Consider the following 21,124-nt stretch of genomic DNA (forward strand, 5'->3'; position numbering starts at 1 on the left):
GATTAGAGTAACATAGATAACCAAAATTTAATAGCAACAGAAGTATCAGTGATATGACGCTGTTTTATTCATTTTTGGTCTTATCAGTGACGATTTTTGCAACAACACCATGGGGAATTTTAATGACCAGAAGTATACAGCATTTAGCTAAATGGCTAATAGAGCACGAAGTTAAGCTACTATGTAACAACAGTATTGCTTCTCTCATTTTGAGAGGTTGATATTTTAAAACAATAACACCAGATTTGAAAAAAATTATAATAGTACATTTTAAAGACAATGTCGTTGTGTATACGAAGAGTCAGTATAGTAGCCAGCAAGGTTAAAAAAAATTACTGAAATTTAAGCATGAATTTGTGGAATGTGCAAAAACGCCAACCACTAAGGTGGTGCTACCTCCACTTTTTTTCCTCAAATAAGTAACAATAATTACAGTACGGTATAACGTGGAGAAAAAATTACACTTTCTGTACATTATTCAACTAGCGCAAAATACATTTTTTACCGTTTAGTTTTCTTATTTTTACAAATCAACAGGTGCACGCATAAATATGATTTCATTCAGACAACTCTGTTAGAGTTTAATTTTTTTTTGGAAGGAGAGAAAAAGAGAATATGTCAACTCTGAAACACATTAGCATAGTTTGTGACTTTTACAATTATTTCGGATAGGCCTGATAATGTTTTTTTATAACTCTAAAAACCCATTGGTACATCCTTGAGGTTAACAATAACGACATAAAGAATACTGTACATATCGATGAAAATAGTCTCTTTTGACCCAATAAACTCGAAGAGAAACAAAAACCTAGTTAAAAAAATACAAAACCGAGGAAATCTTCAAGGGTTGAAACTTGATAAAGAGATTTCTATTTTTTTTTGGCAACTGGATTTCACTTAGTTTCGTACCTCATTAATTTACCTACATTCTTAAACTTTTCTTTTTCAAAATAAAACTTCATTATCTGACTAAAGCTACTTTTAAGTCAAAGAAGTTTGCCAGTTGATTTCAATGACCAAAAGAGCTTTTCAATCTTTAGTTTATATTTGACCAATCTCGAAAAACACTACTCACAAGGCAGATTACAGAGACGAAAGCACTTCCCTTTTATATAATATATTTTCAGATTCTCCGAGACATCAAAAACGTTTTTTTCTATTTATATTAATCAGTCTCCTTCGAAGATTTATCAGATCACTGCTATAGTTGCTTTGCTAACCGTGGGTTCCTTTTTTTGTCTAATACGGGTTAGTAGTGTACAGAATGAATAATGGGCCTGACGCAAAAATTTAAACTAGAGCTATAAGAACCATCAAAATAAATAAGTAAACTCGTGTAACTCAATATCACTTGAATAATTACCTTCATAGTGCTCCAAATGGATCATTGATATTTCCTCCAGCAGGAGCAACTGGTTGTATCGCTGTGCCCATTCCCGGTCCAGCCATAGGAGCAGTTGTTCCAAACATATTAATCGGTGTACCCGTTGCGGGTTGGGCCATTTGAGGCGCACCCATACCCATCATGCCCATCCCCATGCCAGCTGGGGCCATTGGTCTCATTTTTGCCATCTTAAAGAAGAGGAAAACATTACTATTATGAAACTTTAATAATTGGAATAACACTTACACCAAAAGCTTGATTAGGCATCATTCCAGATGTAGGTTGCGTTGGAAACGGTCCAGCCATCATCCCTCCTGCATTTCCCCATTGCCCTCCACTTGGCTGAAAAAAATATTGAACTTTTAAATACCATACTATAAATAAATTATTTTTGAGAGAAACTCACAGCTGCGGCAAATTGCTGGTTTGCCCCCCAATTCGCCCCGGGTGCGATAGCTTGCGCTGGTGGTGTAACACCTGGAACTGCCGCCGCACTTGGAACTCCTCCTGGTCCCCCCCAACTCGAACCCCCAGTTTTTGTACTGACTTTGGGTGAGCCCCACTGATGGCCACCAGGTCCTCTGTTAAGATTATTTCAAGATTACGAAAAATTTAAAGATAAATTAAATACTGTACGCTAACTTTTTTAAGGACTGTTTTGGTCCATTAATATCTAGATTCTGGGCTAAACTGGCTAGGCTCGAATCCAAGTCCCCTTTTATAAGACCAGTGGCACCTTTAGCTTTCGCATCAGTGCCATTAACGGCTTTTGTCGTATTCATTGATGATGTTGGTTGGAGAACATCACCAAAGGCGTCAAAGGCTCCTAAAAGAAAAGTGGCAAAGCCTTAATATTGCAAAAATGAATTTTGTTTAAAATAATAAATTACAGTGGACAATGAATGGATGACTGGGGAAGCGAGGGAAAAAACTAGAAACAAAATAGAAGAACCAAAAGAAATGATTAATCAAAGTACCAAAATCAAAATGTCCAAAACTGAAACTGATAAAATGAAAACTAAATCTTTCAAAGTGCACAATGGGCTTTTCAGCTAAAGGAGTCAAAAAGGAACCATCCAATCAATTCACCTGCGCCAACTCCAGAAGAGACAGATTTTGCAGGAGAACTCAGGCCAGAGGGAGGAGTCCCAAAGCTGGTGGTGGGAGATGCGCGGGCCATTGGGATTCCACTAACTCCGTCCAATCTAGGGGCTACGCCAGTAGCGGGAGTGGTAGTCATACTCATACTAGGAGACTGAGTAGCCTGAAACAAGGCAGGCTGATTGGGTAGGCCTAAACCAGGCCCCGAAGAACTTAGAGACTGGGTCGAAGATGCCTGGGATAATGACATTTTTGGCTGAGGAATGTTCATGGCTTTTTGAATAGCAAAATTCAAATCATCAAAAGCTGATTTTGGTTGCTGAGGTTGCGGGGGTTGAGTGGTAGCTTGAGCCCCAATGTTCACCATTCCTGCCACTGGCATTTGTTGATTAGGAGATGCTGATCTTATATCAATATTTGCTCCACTCGAATCAACTATGCCAAAAGGAGAAGGTGGTGGAGCGGAAAGACCGGAGGCTGGCAACTTTTGGCCAAACCCTGAAAAATCACCAATGGTACCATCTAATCCACCAAAAAGATCAGTAGTTGGAGCAACATTGACATTATGCGCACCAGCGCCAGTTGATGGTTCAAATGGAGCTCCGAAAGGACTAAATCCCGTATTTTCCTGATTGACGCTGGAGCCCCAAACCGACTCTGCAGTTGGTTGAATAGCTCCCTGGTGACTTTCTTCAGTTGGTTCATTTGTTTCAGAGAAACCAACTTCGGGACCATGAGTAAGAATTGGAGTGGTTCCCGCTCCACGCATCAATTCAGCTGTTGGAGATGGAGATGTTGACCTGGCAGCAAATGGGTCACTAACTGGAAGTGTTAAACTGTCATGCACCGCCACTTCCGGAGTCGCTGCTAGGAGAGACAATTTCTATTTGGACCTAACAAATTATAGTTCGGCTCTCAACTTTTGTTCATGCAGCTATGGTATCTACGATCCATGCTCTTATTCTTCAATATTATCAAATGTTATGGACATTTTTGGTCACCCTTCTGTAAATCTTGTACATATCTCCAATATTTTTTTTGCAGATTTGTGAAAATAGTTGTACCAGACAAAATATTTAATCATGAAAAAAATCTTGGTCATGCAATAAAAACTTATTAAAATTATGGAGTACATAGTTTTAAAAACTAAGGGAAATTTTGGATTGACTAAATGGCTAACAGATGTGTATGGAGGAAAGTGGGAGAGAGAAAGAGAGACAGACAGACAAGTAGCATGCAAGACTTTTGAGGTGTTGCATTTACAGACCTGGCTTAGGTGCTGATGTTGCAAATCCTTGAGCTGCTTGCAAAGGTGTAGAATAGACTGTAGATAGTTTTATAGATTGACATGCCAAAGAAAGTAAAACGTCAACGATGATATTAGGACTTAAGATAGAATTACAATGTCAAGAAATTGAAATGTTGAGAGCACAAATTTGGACAATACATGTAATTTGAAAATATCATGTCTAAAACTATAGCCCTAATTAAACTAAGTGAGTAGCACATCTAAATTGCAGAAAATGCATTACAGAGCAATTCAACCATTCATTGTCTAATTGAGTTGAACAAGCATTCCAATTAATGAACAAATACTCACTCGGGGAAGTATCATTGCTGCTTCCAAAAACTGCAGCAAAAGAAGCGTCAGAGGCGAAAGTTCCAGCTGTTGGCGCTGATGTTGCTGTTTAAAGTGAGGATTTAATTAGTTATAGACTGAGGTTTTAAGCAATGCAAATAAAAAATCAGTTTACTCTCACCATTGGATCCAAATGGCATAAACTGATTTGATTGCGTAGTTTGCTGGGGTGGAGATGTTGGAGCACTGCCAAATAAACTATCGGCAAATGGATTTCCACTCAAACATAACAAATCATCACTGGCTTTGGTGGAAGCGCCAGTAGTCGCGGGTGACGCGAATAAATCAACCAATCCATCAGCTTGTGAAGCTGGTGGTTGCGAATCAGGGGTTGGCGATGCCAAAAATGGGTTTGTTTTGGTAACAGGTTCTGAACCTTGAACTTCACGCATACGACGCTCCTGAGAGGACAGAAAATTGTAATTAATATAATGTGACCAAAAATTATCTTCCCACATAAATGTATTTTGGCTGCTAAAGAACCATTGAAACCATTGCAAAGTCTTTTCAAAACAATCAATGGAATTTGAAGTCGTTAATATTAAAATTAAGGTTCTTAAGTTACATTAAATAGATAACTCATAATGTGGGCTGCTTTTAAGACTCTCAGGCCAACAACTTTAAACAAATGTATGATACAAATGATGAAGCTGTAAAAGAAGAATTCTTTCCTTAAACAATCACCTTATTGAAGCTCAAGCTAAAGTCTTTGGAGAAACTAAGCAAGAAGACTAAGGAATCCTATATGAGAATGGTTAATATAGGAACTAACAGAAAAGTGAAATATGGTAATCGAAAGCCATACTAACCACATCATCCCAACACGGTTGCTCCCATTTAATTTGAGAGGATTCATCCTCGAACTACAGTAGAAACAGATGCAGTCGAGAGACAAGGCAGCATACAAAAAACATTCCCCAGACAGAATTCGGTTAAAAATTCAACATTAGTCGGACAGTAGTTTTATTTTAGGAAAGACCATTTGAAAAAAAAAAGCGAGAATTAAGAGAAATAAGGCACAAATGGTATCCTGATCTTAGTTTGTATTCCATAAACAAAACTTACTTTAATTCATAAAATATTAAAAGAATAGGAAATCAGGATACCATTTGAGTAGAAACAAAATGCATGCTTAAAAACTATTTACTACCAAATTATTAAAATAATATCCCATACCCTACAGTAATGTAAGAAATAAATGCAACTAGCAAATGAAAGATAAATATAGACCCAAGTGCATCCTACAGTATGCAAAAGCGAAAATTTCCTGGAAAAAAAGTAGAGTGCAACCCGATAGAAAACAAATTACACAAGGTTTACAACACTAAGTTCAACTTTGGACAAATTATTAGGGCAAACAAATGGTAAAATGCAAAAGCTTTTGCTTATTAAAAAAGCAGCAAAAGAAAATAAATAACAAAAAAATGGGTAAACTTTTACTGGGGAATGTTTCCTGAGGGTTCTTTGTAGAAGGGTTTATGGGGTGATCTGGCCTGAGAGGGAAAGGTTTTTTTTTAACCCTATAGGGCAATTGGGGCATGGCAGGTAATTAGGGAATAATACCTAGAACTAATACAGCAGCAACAATGGAAATAATGAGGGTACCAAATTTCCAAAAATTAAATTCTAATATAACCACTGTAAAGATGAATAATACATACCATTAAAACTTAAAACATGCCATCCCATCACTTATACAAATAAAACACCCCAAAGGTTTCAGACCTTTGCGGTCATTTTATGGGAATACCCAAGAGTTAAAAAAATGTACAAATAGGCTTACACTATAGTAACTCATGCTGGAATGTAAATACAGAAATGGTCAATTCTCCTTGAAACTTGCCTAGGCATGTTAAAATATATACTTCTATACAAATTAACTTTTGTAGACAAGTCATGTGCAAGGTAATAGGAGTTTCGAAAAATGTATAAAATGTGGTACAAATAAGGGGTACATTTGCTATTGTCACTTATAATACCTCCTTAAAAAAGTGACTTCACCTTTAACTGATTCATGATGGCAGCTTCCTCTTCCAAAGCTTTCCTAGCAGCGGCATCGTCTAACCGTATTCCATTGACTTCGCTGGTATTACTGGCGCCATTTGCTGCAGCCGCATTTCCAAAAGCGCTGCTTGTGGAGGACAGAGCGGATACGGCGTTTTTCAGGTTTGTAGACCTGATCATTTTTAATCCCCAAAAACCCCACAAATAAAAGGGAACAAACAGAGCAGACACATTCCAAATAAAAATTGGACAAAAAGAAGATACCAGACAAAAAGTGTTAGAAGGAAAAGTGAAGATTAAAAGTCAGACATTAACAAAAGAAAAAATAAAACAATATTAGACTTTGTAATTCAAATAATAGTGCCTTTGAACTGTGCTGGTAAAAAATAGTTTATACAGGTTCTAAAAACAACCACCATTCAGATTTAACCTAACCACGATTTGGGTATTCCATGGGTAAAATAAATCTTACCTTGTTGCCACTGATGTGGTGGTGGCTCCCTTTTTCCCTTCCAAAGCATTTAAATGCTGTTCTAGGGCGTCCAATAAACTACTTGGTGCCTATGAATGAACAACTCTGAACATAAATAACCAAGATCCCCTCGCAAATATTAGAAGAATTTCAAAACTAGACTGATGTAACGATTAAAGAACCTTCAATAATTTTTGTAAAATAAATGCTACGGATTGAGTCCAACGCCTGAAGCAAGAAACTCAGCCTGTACGCCCGATTTGACATCCAAGATACAAATAAACATTTTGAAATGCTTCAAAATTAGATTAAAATTGATTGATTTGAAGAGATTTGTCTTCACTATACATACATTAATTTAAAATCACTAGTTTGGGAAGTGGAATGTTATGACTGGGGGATGAGGTTAAAAGAGCAAATGGTAATTAACCAAACAGAACGGAAATAAAAAGGGGCTAACTCACTCTGCTATTGCCAAACAAATCGAGTGATGCGCAAATCTGGGTAAGCTGGGAGAGAACGCCATAGTTAAAAATAAAATAAAGAAAAACTATCAGGAGGATGTTTATTTTTGAAGCTAGTTGTCTACTGAAGGTCAGACTGAAAAATAGCTTCTACTTACACAAGCAGAAAATGATAATTCGGATATTAGTTTGAAATAGTTGGGCAAGCAAAAAATGTCCATTTTTAACAAGTTAATTGAAATTAATAGCAGGGAATTATTTTAAACCTGTCCATATCCCGCGGCATGAAGCCAAATGTTAAGTTGGGAATAAATTGGCATTTAGTAAAAGAAAAATTTAGTCTGGAAAACTTAAACTCTCCAGTCAAATAAATAATGATAAATACTCAAAAAGAGCTTACTTTTGTTAGATCGGGGATATCTCCTTTGTCAATACCGACATTCTAAAATTTTAGTTAAACAATTAGTTTTACTTCTAACTAAAAATAGAGATTATTGCCCACGTTAAATTTGCATTTAGTCTAAGGACAACACAATACATGTCAAAATATCTCGTTCCAACATTTAACTGCGTGTCAGTGTGCTGCCAGGTAACATTTATCATTGAAATGTTCAAAAATCACAATAACAATACCTTCATATTAACACCATGGGCAACAATCCCTTGATGAATGATAAAAGGCTAAAAAGCAAACTTGCCTCAGCAACTTTTAGAAACTCTGCAACCCTATCCATTCTGATCAGGAACTTTTTGTAAATATCCAAAGCTTCTCTACAATTTTTCTTATTCATATCGAAATATTTTTCTATAAATAGTAAAATAACTTATTTTTACCACATGTCTGTATGAAAGGCAATTATGGGGTATGAAAGTTCTCACCGAGAAGATTTATTATTCCATCATTATAACAGGCAAATAGCCTAATTAAGTCCCTAAATAGCAGCATGAAGCTAGAATTGATTACTCCATTTGTTAAATCATTTGATGTGCACTAAAATAACAATTTATACTGTTAAGTTTAGAAGAGTGAACCCAAATCTCAATGATAATTACATCAAATTCTAACAAGGCATCCAACTGGCCTTGTAGAGCTGGTAAAGTTTTTAGAAGCTTATCTGTGTTCATCGTTCGCAGCATACCATCATCTTTGCTATTGGTTTTAATTTAGACATTAAATTCCAAATAAACTGATGTCTCGAGTTAAGTATTTCTCAACAGCATTGCAGTTTCATTATTTACTTAATAAACGTCTTTACACACAAGGCAATTATTTGAGAAACAGTTTAGAATGAACTTCCTTACCCTCGTTTAACTTTGCAAAAATCAAAAGCCACCGTTCTGTAGGAGAGGGCTTTCTCATTAAGATATTTCGCATATCTTCTAATGAATGTTGACATATCATAAGCAGCTAAAAATATTGCCCCATTTATAGACTTCACTTTAAAAGTTTCATTTGATACTAAAAAAATTTAACTCACATTGAACAGAACTTTTGTCCAAAAAATTACTAAGTTGGAAAGTACAATTGCTTGAGGCCAAGTATTGAGTAAACCTCTAAAAGTGGAGTTTTTAAAATCAGGAGGTTTTAATTATTGCGCAAGATAAAAAGTGAAAAAGAATATGTACCTCATTTCCATAGCACATTAAATGGTGAACTGTTATAAGTGCTTTAAAAACGACAACCCAACTTGCGTGTTGAGTCCTTTCAATTAATAAATTGGCTAATTGAGGGATGGAAACATTTGGTTCATTTGTGCAGTGAAGGAGATCTAAAAACATGGTTAAAAAATAGCTTATTATTCTGAATTAAGTTATTACAACTGGAAAAATTACAAAGTTTAATAGTTTTAATAAAGATATTAAAATAATTTTTATCTCATGTACCCTTTATATATAAACCATAAACAAAACTAATGGCTTTGAGACCGCAACTGTCAATTGATCTTTAACACTATTCGTCAGCATATAAATTGATAATGATTAGATTAAGGAAAATGTTGACAAGTTCAAATATATTTACAAGTCCTTTACCCTTAATGTCACTCAATACTACACACACTCAATTGTAAAGAACAGTTTAAATACCTTCAAACATGCTAATTTAAAAAAAAAATTCAGGGCTTAAGACAAATAATCTTCCCAAAAAAAGTCATACAACTAACTGTACAACTAAGCCCTTATATATTACATCTATTACATTTTAATTAATGGAATAATGCTACACCCACTAATTATTCTAGCCAATGTGCATTGAGACAATTTGCTAAGTTATTTCTAAAACCAGCTATTTGGTTTTGAGCAATTTTTGAAGACTCATTTCAATCTTCATTTACCAAACATTTTTAATAGTTCCTACATATATATGGGCACTATTTTTAATATATATATATATATATATATATATATATATATATAGAGAGAGAGAGAGAGAGAGAGAGAGATAATATGTTATTTAATTTTTAATAAGCATTATATGTTTCTTTCATTTTTAAAAGTATTTAAATAATTATCTTCTAAAATTAAATTTATTTTTAATTAGGTTTTGGAACTAAGGTAGCAATGTATTTTAAAATAATTTGTACCAAAAATATGAAAACTTATTTTACTAGTAATAGATAGTTAAAACCCACAAAAATTTGTCAAACTGAATCACAAGTTAAACTAGTAATACTCCCTATTTTTGAGAAACCGGCCCCCAATCCCCAATAAATCTTCCTGCTTATTGTAAGGCTTATCTAATTGAAATATGCTTGAAATCAAAATTTTGCATTATCAACTTTGTACATTTCTACACTAGAAAGGGCAGCAATTTACATTTAAGATGAAATGGCCCACTAATCCACTACACTAGCATTATTGCTGTTGAATGCCCTAGTTTCATATAGGCTTAGCCGAAACAAATACCGGCTTCAAAATAACATGAAAATACGTTAATATATTATACCATTAACACCTCCCAAAATACATTAATTTCCCATTAATATCGTACTTTCAAATGGGGCGATTTCAAAATTTTCGAAAGGCCCAAATTCTATTAAATTTAAGCCTAGGTCAACTAAACTTACAATCTAAATGCTTCTTCTTAGGGCCGATAACTTCTTCGGTCGTTGCCTTGCACACCACTCTGGCGAGTCCTTGACCAGCTAGCGTATGTCTCGCCGCTGTTAATCTGTCGTTTAAAGTTTGTCCAGACATTTTTGCTGGTCGAAATTAACAGTTCACAATACGACAAATACGAAGATTATCAATTGGAAAAATAACTTATTCGAGGAAACAATTCCCCCTCCCCGCCGGTGAATTGTTTCTCTCACCGGCGTTGGCTTCCTAAACTCTTTCCCGAAGTCTGAAATCAAAATGGCGAAACGCCGATTGACTACGCAGGCGTCGAAAACGCCCCCTTCCGAGATATTCCTGCCCTTTCCGCGAAAAATATAAAAATATTATATAGACTAGTACATTTTTAAATTAGACAGTTTATTATAGACTACTTATTTTTTTACGCTAAAATAAAAAGCGGAGAATATTCTTCTAAAATAATTCCGAATTAAAAGGAATCTGCTGTTACATTAAACAAAATACTCCCCACTACTGTTGGGTTTTGTTCCGAGAAAATTTTTTTAAATCGACCTTTAATTCTGTTCCTTATAATATCGTGTTTCACGTTCAAAAAATCTAGTTGATTTGGTGGGCGTATACGCGAAAAGCCCATTGCATTATTTTAGTGGAATATATATCGGAAAATTATTGTAGGTCAATCTGTCAAAATACGTTATAGCGAACGATTTATTGAACTATTATAATAGCAAGCAAAAAATAAACGATAATTAAACATTCAAAACTTTATCTCAAGATAAGGTGATAAATTGGAGCTATCCAAATTAAATAGTGAAAATGATGAGCAAGAACACTAATAAATTCTTTGGATTATAAAATTATCTAAAAAACGGAATTCGAGCAGAAAATTATCTTAAAAAAGCTTTCTTGTTCAAGGAAGTTGGAGTTAAGAAATTAATCTGGTATAATGTATATTAAACCGGAAGAGAGAGAGGGAACGCGAATTAAAAACCAGAAGTAATAACAATGCAAGTCCGAAAATAATAAACCTATGAGATAATCGGCAATTACGTACTTCTACGATTTTCTCTTTTGTTGAAGAATCACCGTAGTGAAACGCGTGTAAACGAAAAGGAAAAAAATAGAGGCAATTTTCCCATACAACTCTCAAAATCTACCGAATCAGCAGGTGGACTTCCACAAACAAAAAAAGAAGATAAAAAATGCCCTTGCAGAAAGAAAATTACACTTTCTCCTTCGAATTTCATACGCAATTTTTCAACTTCACCTAATAGGAAAGTTTAAAGGAAGGCCTCTCAAGCGGATGATTTTCCGTGGCCTAAATCGGCTTGGTTTGGGACGAGAAAAACACGATTTCTTTAAGCCCATACCAGAATTACATCACATCAGTAAAACCGAGCGGAATACTTGAATGGTCGATTTCAAACAGTCGCGTTTGTGTTTTCAGCCGGAGTAAGTCTCTACGGTATAGTAGGCCTAAAACGCGTGACTCATAACATTTAACGACGACTATAGATTGCATTCTAGCAGATAAAATTGGGTGCAGAATCAAGATAAAACCGAGATTTATTATAAATAACGATTTCAAGTATCTTAGCGATATTAGAACAAAAGCTTGAGAACATTTTTATTTTGTCATAAAAAAAACATAAAAATCTACATTTGATCAAGAGGTTTTAGGCCGAGAATTTTCATTCCTTGATTCAAAACTAATCTTGAGACGTGAAACAAATAGTATCTAGCCTAAAAAGAATAATAAGTGAGGCGCATTAAAAACCGTTAAACAATAGCATTTATGGTTTTACGGTATTTTCACCTCAGCAACTCGTCTTTCATTTCCTTTAAGCTTAAGAACGACATTGGCTTTTCCAATTAAATTGCTGTAAAGAGAAATCGGGGGTGGGGGTAAAAAAAGAGACATTTAGAATTATTTTTCTTAGCACCGCCTCCTTAGGTTATATTATATGTGGAGTATTCACCATAATTTGAATAAATATTTCACCAAAACGCAAGGCTCTAGGGAGGAATTCGCCTCGAAAATAGCCTCGTCGAATCTGTCAAACAGAGATGAGTTTATTTACTTTCAGGGGAGAGAGAGCAACGCCAAAGTCTTTTTTTTTCAAACGTACTTGGCTATATGCAACACCAAATTCAAGGCTTCTGGTTGATACAATACAGATGTATCGAATTCCGAAGTCAATAGTTTACCAAACGTTCGGTCTATTCTATTTTAAAAATTAGACCTTCAGTTATCAAACCTTTCTTGACTTCCCCACTATGCGCCCATGCAAAATGTACCGACGGCAGTTATCTTTCCAGTGGCGTAGCCAGGATTTTGATTCGGGGGTAGGGGGAAGACAATAGAAGAGTACATAAAAGCCATACGTGCCCCTGGAAACGCCACTGACTCGTAACCATAAAATATTTACAGCAATATATTATCTTCTGGGCCGTGCAAAGGGGTGGGGTGGGGGCTCGGAAAAATTCCGGGAAGCAAGCTTTTTAGGTGCCATGAAGGATAGGGTCCCATCGCCTTGACCTTGAATTTCAGTTAGAAGAGCCCGTGACGACGTAATTTGCCCCGGGGCCCCGAAATATCTCTGCACGGCCCTGATTATCTCTAAATGAAATTTTAACGAAGCTGTCTTCAAATAGGAATAAAAATCCTCTGTGGGTATATCTCGCCGCGACTACTTGTTTATGTCTGTCTATTTTAAAATATGCTTTTTGGTTTATTAATAGGCTAACGCGTTTCTTTTAAATTATAATAGCCCTATTACTTATCAAAGACTATATTTGAATGAAGCAACCAAGTAATTTGACGCAATACCATAGGGCTAAGGAAAGGCTGAATATTTCTTTACAATAGGAATAGTTTTCCCCTTTAAAGCTTCAAAACAAATTAGTGCCATAGACAAGGGAATTACCACCCCCGCTTTGACTATAATAAATTTTCATCCCTTCTTGACCCATTATAAAATTTAAATTTTACATAATCTGAAATACTTTAAAACTTACGACGAAAGGAAGGCATGATTATACTGTAACTCAATGCCAGAATCTCCCTTTTGATGTAAAAGCTTATTCCAATCCATGGAGTAATCATTTTGCCTCTTGACTTTCAGATCATTTATAATTACAGCTGATACGCCTAACACTTCAGCAACAGCTTCCTCCTCATTTTCATCAACCTTTGTGTCTATACAAACAAATTTTTTCTGTACTAAAGACTTAAATTATGATAACGAAAAGTCGTTTTCAAATTAGGCAGCAATATCGAGGGGTCGGACACTTGCCATTATTTTGTACGGGATTTCAAGATTTCGTAGAGATTTTGCGATTTTATCATTACTTTTTGAAGTGATTTTGGGATTTCAATGTTAATTTACCATAGAGAGAGTTAAAAGATTTTGCGATTTTAGACAAAGTGTACGGGATTTTGGTAAATGTCCGACCCCTCGAGCAATATCTTACTTGGAGAAGCTTCCATGTTTTTTAAAGCTAGCATTTTAGCTTTGTCTAGAACTTCATTTAAATATACCACTTGTCCTTTACGAGTACTTAATCCACGTATTCTACCAAATTTTACATGATGTAAGGAGCTATTTAAATAAAAATATATTAACACTATTAGATCTTTTTATTCGCCCTTAAATTAGTGGCGGAATTTTTACACGTAGACTACAAATTTTGTGGCTTTCCATATGGGAAATTTTTATTGATTTTTATGTAAAAATAATTTTTTACCCAAATAGATAAACATCAACCTTGAATATTGAGTTTGTACAATACTTCCATTGAGTTTTGCAATTTTAATAATTATTTCTGAAGTACTAGCATAAATTTCAAATAAATTTAGCTATCATTTTAGCAAATCTGTGGCCCCTTTAGAAATTTCAGGTAGGCTTACTCTTAGCGCGACTACTGCACCCATAATCTCAAGTTAGTTTGAGAATCTTACTTGAACCAATCAATGCCTAATTTATCTAGAATTTGTTTTAAATTGCAAAAATGCAGATATTGGCCATTTTCTACCACATAGAAAATGTTGTCAAAATTATAAGTAGATTTTCTTTCTATAACTGCAGCTATGTCTCTGGTTAGGTATAATGTTGACCCATCTTTCTTTAGTAAAAGAACCTCCACATTTTCATTTGAAGTTGAAAGAGTGTTTATTCGCACCGAACCATCACTGAAAAAAAAACCCAACTTTTGTTAAATGTTCGGTTGTTAATAATATTATTCTTACTCTGAAACAACAGCCAAATTTTTATTTTTTATCAAATCTATGACATCAAATGCTTTTTGGCTGTACATTGATTCCCCGTGAGTTTCATCAAATGTTACTCCTAATCGCTTTTAAGACAATTAAGAATAATCAGAAAAATTACATTCTTGAAATACAAAAATATCTTACTTTATAAGCTTTATTAAATTCCAAAATTGATAAATTTCTCAACTTATTCCATCTATCTAGTAATTCTTCATCGCCATTTTCCATTCGAGAAAACACATCTTTAGCATAATCCTTGAATAAATCATCATTTTCAGCTTCAATATTAGCTGCTACATATATCTATGACAAAATTCAACGATTTAGTTTTTATATCAAACTTACACTAGTTCTTTAAAGTAAATACTAACGTTAACAAGTTCATTTAAAGAAATATTCTCCAAGTCTTTAGTAGAGGCAAACTTCTCAACTCCGGCAGTAAGAATACCTAAAATATTTAAAATAATGGTATAAGCTCACTTAGTAAGATATTTTAAATACGTACCATATTGCGTTCCCCAATCACCGAGATAATTTATCCTTGTAACTTTATTTTCGAGATAAATTTGTAAATTAGAAATAACATTTCCAATAATTGTAGACCTAACATGACCAACATGGAATGGTTTTGCAATATTTGGGGAACTGAAATAGTCTAAAATAAGTATAACATTATAACTTTATATATTTCACCATAAGCACCTATATTCAATAATGTTTCTCTGCTTGGGAATGGTTTGCAAAAGTGGACTAGTTTCCTTTAAGCATGAAACATATTTATACATTTCACAAAGGGTTTCCTAAATTTTTAAACAGTTGTTCAAGCAATTGTTTATATCATAAAATTATTATTGATGACTCATCTGTACCTTGATAAATAAATTTGTGTTTATTGTGAAAATGAGAGATTCAGGCTCCTCATTGCTCAAGTTTACATCTATAACTCCGTCTGGATATATTAATCCCTAAAAACTACAGTTTAGAATTTTTTCACTACGCATTTAACAAAATCTTCTTTCACACACCTACATTTCCTTTTATTTCATTAATATGTTCCACAGTTATGGATAAATTTTCATTATTACAAAGATTAGTTACATTCTTCCAGGGTATAAAAAGTTGTGGTTTTCTGAAAGCAACAAATTTAGAAAGATATTTAATTTCAAAAGGATTAAAATGTAATTTCTTACTCAGATAAGTGTTTGTTTACTCGAACTGAACTAGCTATTTTTGTAATTAAATGGTCATTTAGTTCTGTATTTACATGAGAACCCAGACTTTGAATTATCTGAAAATGTAATCATTGATCATGTTTTGTTTTAAAACGTTAGTTATGCCATTCATTCTTATTGTCACAATATAAAACCAAAACAAACGGACAAAACAAAATCACCCTTTTCGCAATTGAATATCTCAACTGTGATGCCATATCGTTTAATAAAATAATTTTAATTAAAAAAATTAGTAGAAAACAAAGTAGTCTGTTTTACAGGATTCTTTCTTGACGCCGCAATTACTAAGCAGACGACGTTTGAAATTTTCAGTAGAAACATCGTACGGAGATAACGTTCGTGGTATTTTTCGTGTTCAATGTTTTTCTTTTTATTTGCGTGAAATAACCCGAGTTTAAAGTAATATTTTTGAAAATTTCGGTGTTTAAAAACTTTGTAAATTGAAAATATGGCCGATGATGAATTTGAACCGGATGAGTAAGTGAAAAATGTTCAATTAGCTAAGATGTTTCATAAGCCTTGGCGTATTTGAGAACTCTGACTCAGAGATTACTGGTGGTTGGCTCTTCTATGGTGTATTGTCTCCTCTCTTTCGTGAACCTCCTTTTTCAATCAACTTTTGTGTTAAGAGAATAAACGTTATGACCATAAAGACCGTGTTACTACCCATAGCCTGTGCCGTAGTTTTAACACTAATGGCTTTTTTATTAGTATGGGTGGTGATGATTTTGAGGATGTTGATGAAGAAGAAAACCTAGATGAAATTGACCAAAATGAGGTAAATAAATTAGTTCAACATATAATTTATTATATAATTTAAATTGAAAATTATCAATAGGAGGAAAACATTGATGTTTTACCAAGCTCTGAACAACAGCCCAAAGAAAATCAGAAAAAAATTACAACCCCATATATGACTAAATATGAGAGGGCGAGAGTCCTTGGTACAAGGGCTCTCCAAATTGCGTATGTTTAAAATAGTGTGGGAAGCAACTTTCTTTAGACTAAATCATATTTTACATTTGATAGCATGTGTGCCCCAGTGATGGTGGAATTAGAAGGTGAAACTGATCCTCTTCAAATTTCCATGAAAGAGTTGAAGTAAAACCACATTGAATTAATTAAAAATTAGTATTTATAAATGTCACAATTTTAATTTGTAGAGCCCGGAAAATTCCCATCATTATTCGAAGGTATCTTCCTGATGGAAGTTACGAAGATTGGGGAATCAATGAACTAATCATTATTGATTAAGCACTATACTTAAACTTTTTTTTAACAATAAAATTGTAAAATAAAATCATCCATTAAAGCCATCTATTTATTTTTTATTTATTTTTATTATTGAATGGGGTGGTTGAACCAAGCACTTCGACCTAAAGTCCATTGTGCATCCCCAGAGCCCTGACTCTAGAAGAGTCCTAGTGCCGAGACAAAATCAATGATTTGCTTGGCTGAAATATTGGAGACATCCTGTGTCTCCAACCGATGCATACCCAGATGCTCGAATCTCTGCGCGGTGTAATAGTCGCAGCTGCAGAGTACATGAGAGGCGGTTTCCTCCTCTGTAGAGCATGCCCTACAGATTGGGTTATCGTTAACCCTTATGAGACTTAAGTGTCTGTTGAGTTGGCAATGGCCTGTAAGTAGGCCAGTGACCATCCTAATGTTGGTCTTAGAGAGAGTTAGCAACTCTCTCGACCTCTTCCGAGAAGGGCCTAGAGTGAGCTCTTTGGTCTGCCTTTGACCACTCATCTCAAGCCAAAGCTTGAGTTGGCGACCTGCCATATGCTTGGAAACCAAGTCACGCGTCAAACCCGGGGAAATGGGGATTGCAGGTTCCGATCCAATTAGCCCAGACCTTGCACCCTCCCTAGCCAAGGCGTCAGCATTCTCATTGCCCTGATACCCCTCTGTTGTATGTCCCAAGAGCATGTAGGAGATCTAGGCAGCTAAGAACCAGTTTTGAAGAAATGCTGCACTGATTGAGAGCATTAAGGGCGGCTTGACTATCCGTATAAATCTGGCTAGCCTTACCGCGAAAGCCCTGTTTAAGACAATAGTCAACACAGAAACAAATAGCACAAATTTCAGCCTGGAATACACTTGCGTATATCCCAAGGCTTTCATAAAAGCCGAAGTTATTTGTAAGGCAATACATCCCCGCGCCTGCACCTGAGCGAGTCTTGGACCCATCGGTAAACCAGACAACCTCCCCTCTGGAACCAAGGGTACTATAGGACCACTCCGTGCGGCTAGGGAAGCTAACCTCAAAGGGTTTACTAAAGTGTAAATTAGCAACCATCATGTCAGAACCCATTGTAAGAATCGGTATTTGACTGGAGATGTCTCTGTAGAGTTTGGTGTGGCTATTTTCCCAATTATTAGCCTTCCACCATCCATTTTGGTTAAGCCTATAAGCACCCTAAACTGCCGCTTCCTCTATATATAAGTGCAGGGGAAGAATATTCAGGAGGATTTCAAGAGAAGCGCTTGGGGCTGTTCTCATAGCTCCTGTGATGCCAACGCAAGCCAGCCTTTGTAAAGTGCGCAGTTCAGACTGCACGGTCTTAAGTTTGACCCTTGGCCACCAGACCACAGCTGCATAAGACAGGATGGGTCTGATTACCATAGTATACAACCAGTATACAACCCTAGGACTAAGACCCCAAGATTTACTGACTGTACTTCTTATACGCCAAAAAAGCATTCTGCCCTTCTTGACAATGTGGTCAAGGTGCGGCTTCCATGTTAATTTGCTATCTAGAATAACATGAGGTACTTCACCTCAGTGCTTTCCACATGATTAATTCCAAATAAGGAAATATCATTGAAGGACCCCAGAATCCTTTTACGAGTAAAGGGAACGAGGACCGTATTATTAGGATTGACCGTGAGGTTGACCTCATTGCACCAGCTCTCGACTGATGCTAGGGCCCTCCTCATTACATCCTTAACAGTCTTGGGAAATTTCCCGGTTATGATGATGGCAATATCATCTGCATAGCCGAAACAACGGCAGCCTCCCCGGTTCAACCTCCGAATGAGTTCATCCACCACCAGGCACCACAGCAGGGGAGAAAGAACTCCCCTTGTGGGCAGCCACGGCTTGTGGTGACCTCAAGGGTGTCGCCCAGCAAGAAGGACTTCACTTTCCGGTTAGTTAACATAGATTTGATCCAAAGGCACAACGTGTCATTTATACCAAATCGCTTAGCAGCCTTCATTATGACAGCACTTGAGACTTTATCAAAGGCCCCCTCAATATTAAGAAATACCGCTAACGCTATTTCCTTGAATTCGATTGCCTTTTCCAGACAGCTGCTAATACCATGAAGGGCAGTCTCAGTAGACCTACCCTTCTGATAAGCATATGGAGCGACAGACAGGGGATTGCTACTAATAACCTCTCCCCTGATATAGCTGTCCACCAACTTTTCCAGAATCTTTAGGAAAAATGAGGTAAGACTAATTGGCCTAAATGCCTTAGCCTCAAGGTAATTTGACTTACCAGGCTTAGGTATGAATATGGCCCGCGAGAGTTTCTAAGTGCTAGGTATATGCCCGAGGGCGATACAAGCCCTATAAATTCTCAATAATAAGGGACAGAGAATATCAATACCCTCCTGTAGGAGGATGGGCATTACCCCATCCGGACCCGGGGACTTATAGGGTTTAAAGGACTTATAGCCCATATAAGTCTAGAGTGCGTGACGACCTTATTCGCCACCGCCCAATCCTCCCTTTTAGTACGCTTGATTCTTAAAGGGAGGGGGTCAGTATCACAGCTGTTCGTGATACTTGAATCCGGAAAGTGTACATCTGGCATGTGTGTTAGAGTGTCCTTTCCGGATATGGAAAAACTGCCATCTTTCAACTTAATGGTGTCTAGATGTTTGGTATTTTCATGTGCCATAATTTTCATTAGCTTGGCCGTGCTGGGAACATCAGATATGTTCTCACAGAAGTTCCTCCACGAAGCTTGTTTAGCATCGCGGATGGCCTTATGGTAGGAAGTGAGGCTGCTATTTATAAGCATTCCAGTCACCTCCCCTCTTTGCTCTGTTAAACAGCCGACGAGTTTCTTTGCGCAGACCGCCAATCTCGTTAGACCACCAAGGAACTAACCTTGGCCGGTTGACAGTCTTCGCGGGACAATTGCGGTGATAGGAGTCGATAATGGCATGTTGCATGCGATCAACAGCCAAATCGAAATCCAACACTGATGAGAGCCTCGGTTTGTCATCCATTAGGAACATACCTAGGTCATCCTTGTAACCGGACCAGTTTGTGTTCCTGGGGTTACGAATGGTGGTACTAGCCCGAATGGGTTTGACCGATATGTTAAAGCAAATGTGTCTGTGATCCGAGAGAGACGGTTCGTTAGACACATGCCAGTTCATAATTTTGTCTGCGACATTCTCTGTACACAGAGTAAGATCAATTACCTCACTTCTGTTTGCTGTAACAAAAGTTGGTTCATTGTTCCTGTTTAAAACCTGTAGTTTTGTACCAACCAAGTACTCCACTAAGTCATTACCACGTTGGTTGCAGTCTGAGATACACCAAATATCGTAGTGAGCATTGGCATCACACCCTTTGACCAGCCTATCCCCCAAACCCTCACAATGGCTAACTGACGTGTCGACGTCTTTATCTTTTCATTTTTGCAACCCTAAAGCACTTCTGGCGATGTAATCTAAATGAATAGTTCTTCCTTTTTGTAAATAAATATGTTTTAATCGTAACTTTCGCGCAGTCTTAATTTTCTCTACAACTTCGAATTGCACGATACAACAATGGCGACAGGGATGGGATTGAACCAATAGATTAGATTTTGCTGTTCCTGCTGACATCTGCTACAACTGCTAGTTCTTACTGAAGATCCCTACAATTACCAACATCTTCAGCATACTCAAGTCATCATGCCTTCTACCGGAACATTTCAACAGTTTGATGGATCTAGTGAAACATGGACCTTATATGCAGAGAGAATGGAGCTGTATCTGAAAGCGAACAAAATTACTGATGAAAACTTAAAAGTTGCGACATTCCTGACATTACTTGGACCGAAGACATACGACTGCCTGAGAAGTTTGGTAAGCCCTGCGAAACCTGCAGATAAACAGTACGACGATTTAGTCACCATACTCAACAATCACTTTGATCCTGCACCATCTGAAATCACCGAACGCATCAATTTCGGTAACCGGAAGTGAGCTAACGGCGAATCAGTTGCGTCGTTTATTGCAGAATTACGTCGGCTAGCCAGATTCTGCAACTTCGGGACTAATCTCGATACGATGCTCCGAGACCGATTAGTAGCTGGAATCGAAAACGAAGATATACAGGGACGATTTCTTCTAGTACCAGCAGCAGATTTAACGCTACAGAAAGCCATAGAAATTGCCATAAGTATGGAGTCCACTGCTAAAAACCTTTCAATTCTGAAAGACAAGCCAACTAAAGCTGAACCAGAA

General features: G+C 36.4%; 3 protein-coding genes across 10 annotated transcripts; 1 reads left to right on the top strand and 2 right to left on the bottom strand.

The window, feature by feature from the left end:
* Positions 1-1,363: 1,363 nt before the first annotated feature.
* Positions 1,364-10,522, bottom strand: LOC149932698 (phosphatidylinositol-binding clathrin assembly protein LAP-like). Of its 5 annotated transcripts, XM_090156879.1 has the most exons (20): positions 10,130-10,480; positions 8,691-8,833; positions 8,543-8,618; positions 8,367-8,472; positions 8,118-8,214; positions 7,944-8,055; positions 7,763-7,869; positions 7,465-7,506; positions 6,601-6,689; positions 6,126-6,300; positions 4,934-4,987; positions 4,246-4,525; positions 4,086-4,169; positions 3,753-3,809; positions 3,059-3,352; positions 2,474-2,983; positions 2,027-2,210; positions 1,791-1,965; positions 1,631-1,726; positions 1,364-1,572 (listed from the first exon to the last, which is right to left on the bottom strand). In XM_090156879.1, the coding sequence occupies exons 1-20, from the start codon at positions 10,257-10,259 to the stop codon at positions 1,366-1,368; spliced, it is 3,018 nt and encodes a 1,005-aa protein (XP_090013005.1). In that variant the 5' UTR covers positions 10,260-10,480; the 3' UTR covers positions 1,364-1,365. The 5 variants fall into 5 exon arrangements, with proteins under 5 accessions (XP_090013005.1, XP_090013002.1, XP_090013003.1 ...); XM_090156876.1 differs by having other exon boundaries at positions 2,474-3,352; positions 10,130-10,522; XM_090156877.1 differs by having other exon boundaries at positions 2,474-3,349.
* A 1,219-nt stretch (positions 10,523-11,741) lies between these two features.
* On the bottom strand, positions 11,742-15,893 carry ArgRS-m (arginyl-tRNA synthetase, mitochondrial). 4 transcript variants are annotated; one of them, XM_090156374.1, is made up of 16 exons: positions 15,806-15,893; positions 15,603-15,700; positions 15,442-15,541; positions 15,282-15,377; positions 15,115-15,212; positions 14,918-15,057; positions 14,784-14,860; positions 14,557-14,715; positions 14,389-14,495; positions 14,101-14,331; positions 13,614-13,741; positions 13,158-13,338; positions 12,269-12,364; positions 12,119-12,193; positions 11,956-12,019; positions 11,742-11,882 (listed from the first exon to the last, which is right to left on the bottom strand). In XM_090156374.1, exons 1-16 carry the CDS (start codon positions 15,839-15,841, stop codon positions 11,796-11,798), a joined length of 1,773 nt encoding a protein of 590 aa, XP_090012500.1. In that variant the 5' UTR covers positions 15,842-15,893; the 3' UTR covers positions 11,742-11,795. The 4 variants fall into 4 exon arrangements, 3 of the variants coding, with proteins under 3 accessions (XP_090012500.1, XP_090012501.1, XP_090012502.1); XM_090156375.1 differs by lacking the exon at positions 15,806-15,893 and having other exon boundaries at positions 15,438-15,541; positions 15,603-15,620; XM_090156376.1 differs by lacking the exons at positions 15,603-15,700; positions 15,806-15,893 and having other exon boundaries at positions 15,282-15,384; positions 15,442-15,482.
* A 51-nt stretch (positions 15,894-15,944) lies between these two features.
* Positions 15,945-16,960, top strand: Polr2F (RNA polymerase II subunit RpII18). Its single transcript, XM_090156377.1, has 5 exons — positions 15,945-16,121; positions 16,356-16,422; positions 16,483-16,610; positions 16,674-16,745; positions 16,808-16,960. The coding sequence occupies exons 1-5, from the start codon at positions 16,093-16,095 to the stop codon at positions 16,896-16,898; spliced, it is 387 nt and encodes a 128-aa protein (XP_090012503.1). The 5' UTR covers positions 15,945-16,092; the 3' UTR covers positions 16,899-16,960.
* Positions 16,961-21,124: the final 4,164 nt, after the last annotated feature.

The sequence above is a fragment of the Leiobunum rupestre genome, chromosome 8 (assembly GCF_980474605.1).
Source record: "Leiobunum rupestre chromosome 8, qqLeiRupe1.1.hap1, whole genome shotgun sequence".
In the NCBI taxonomy this organism is placed as follows: Eukaryota; Metazoa; Arthropoda; class Arachnida; order Opiliones; family Sclerosomatidae; genus Leiobunum; species Leiobunum rupestre.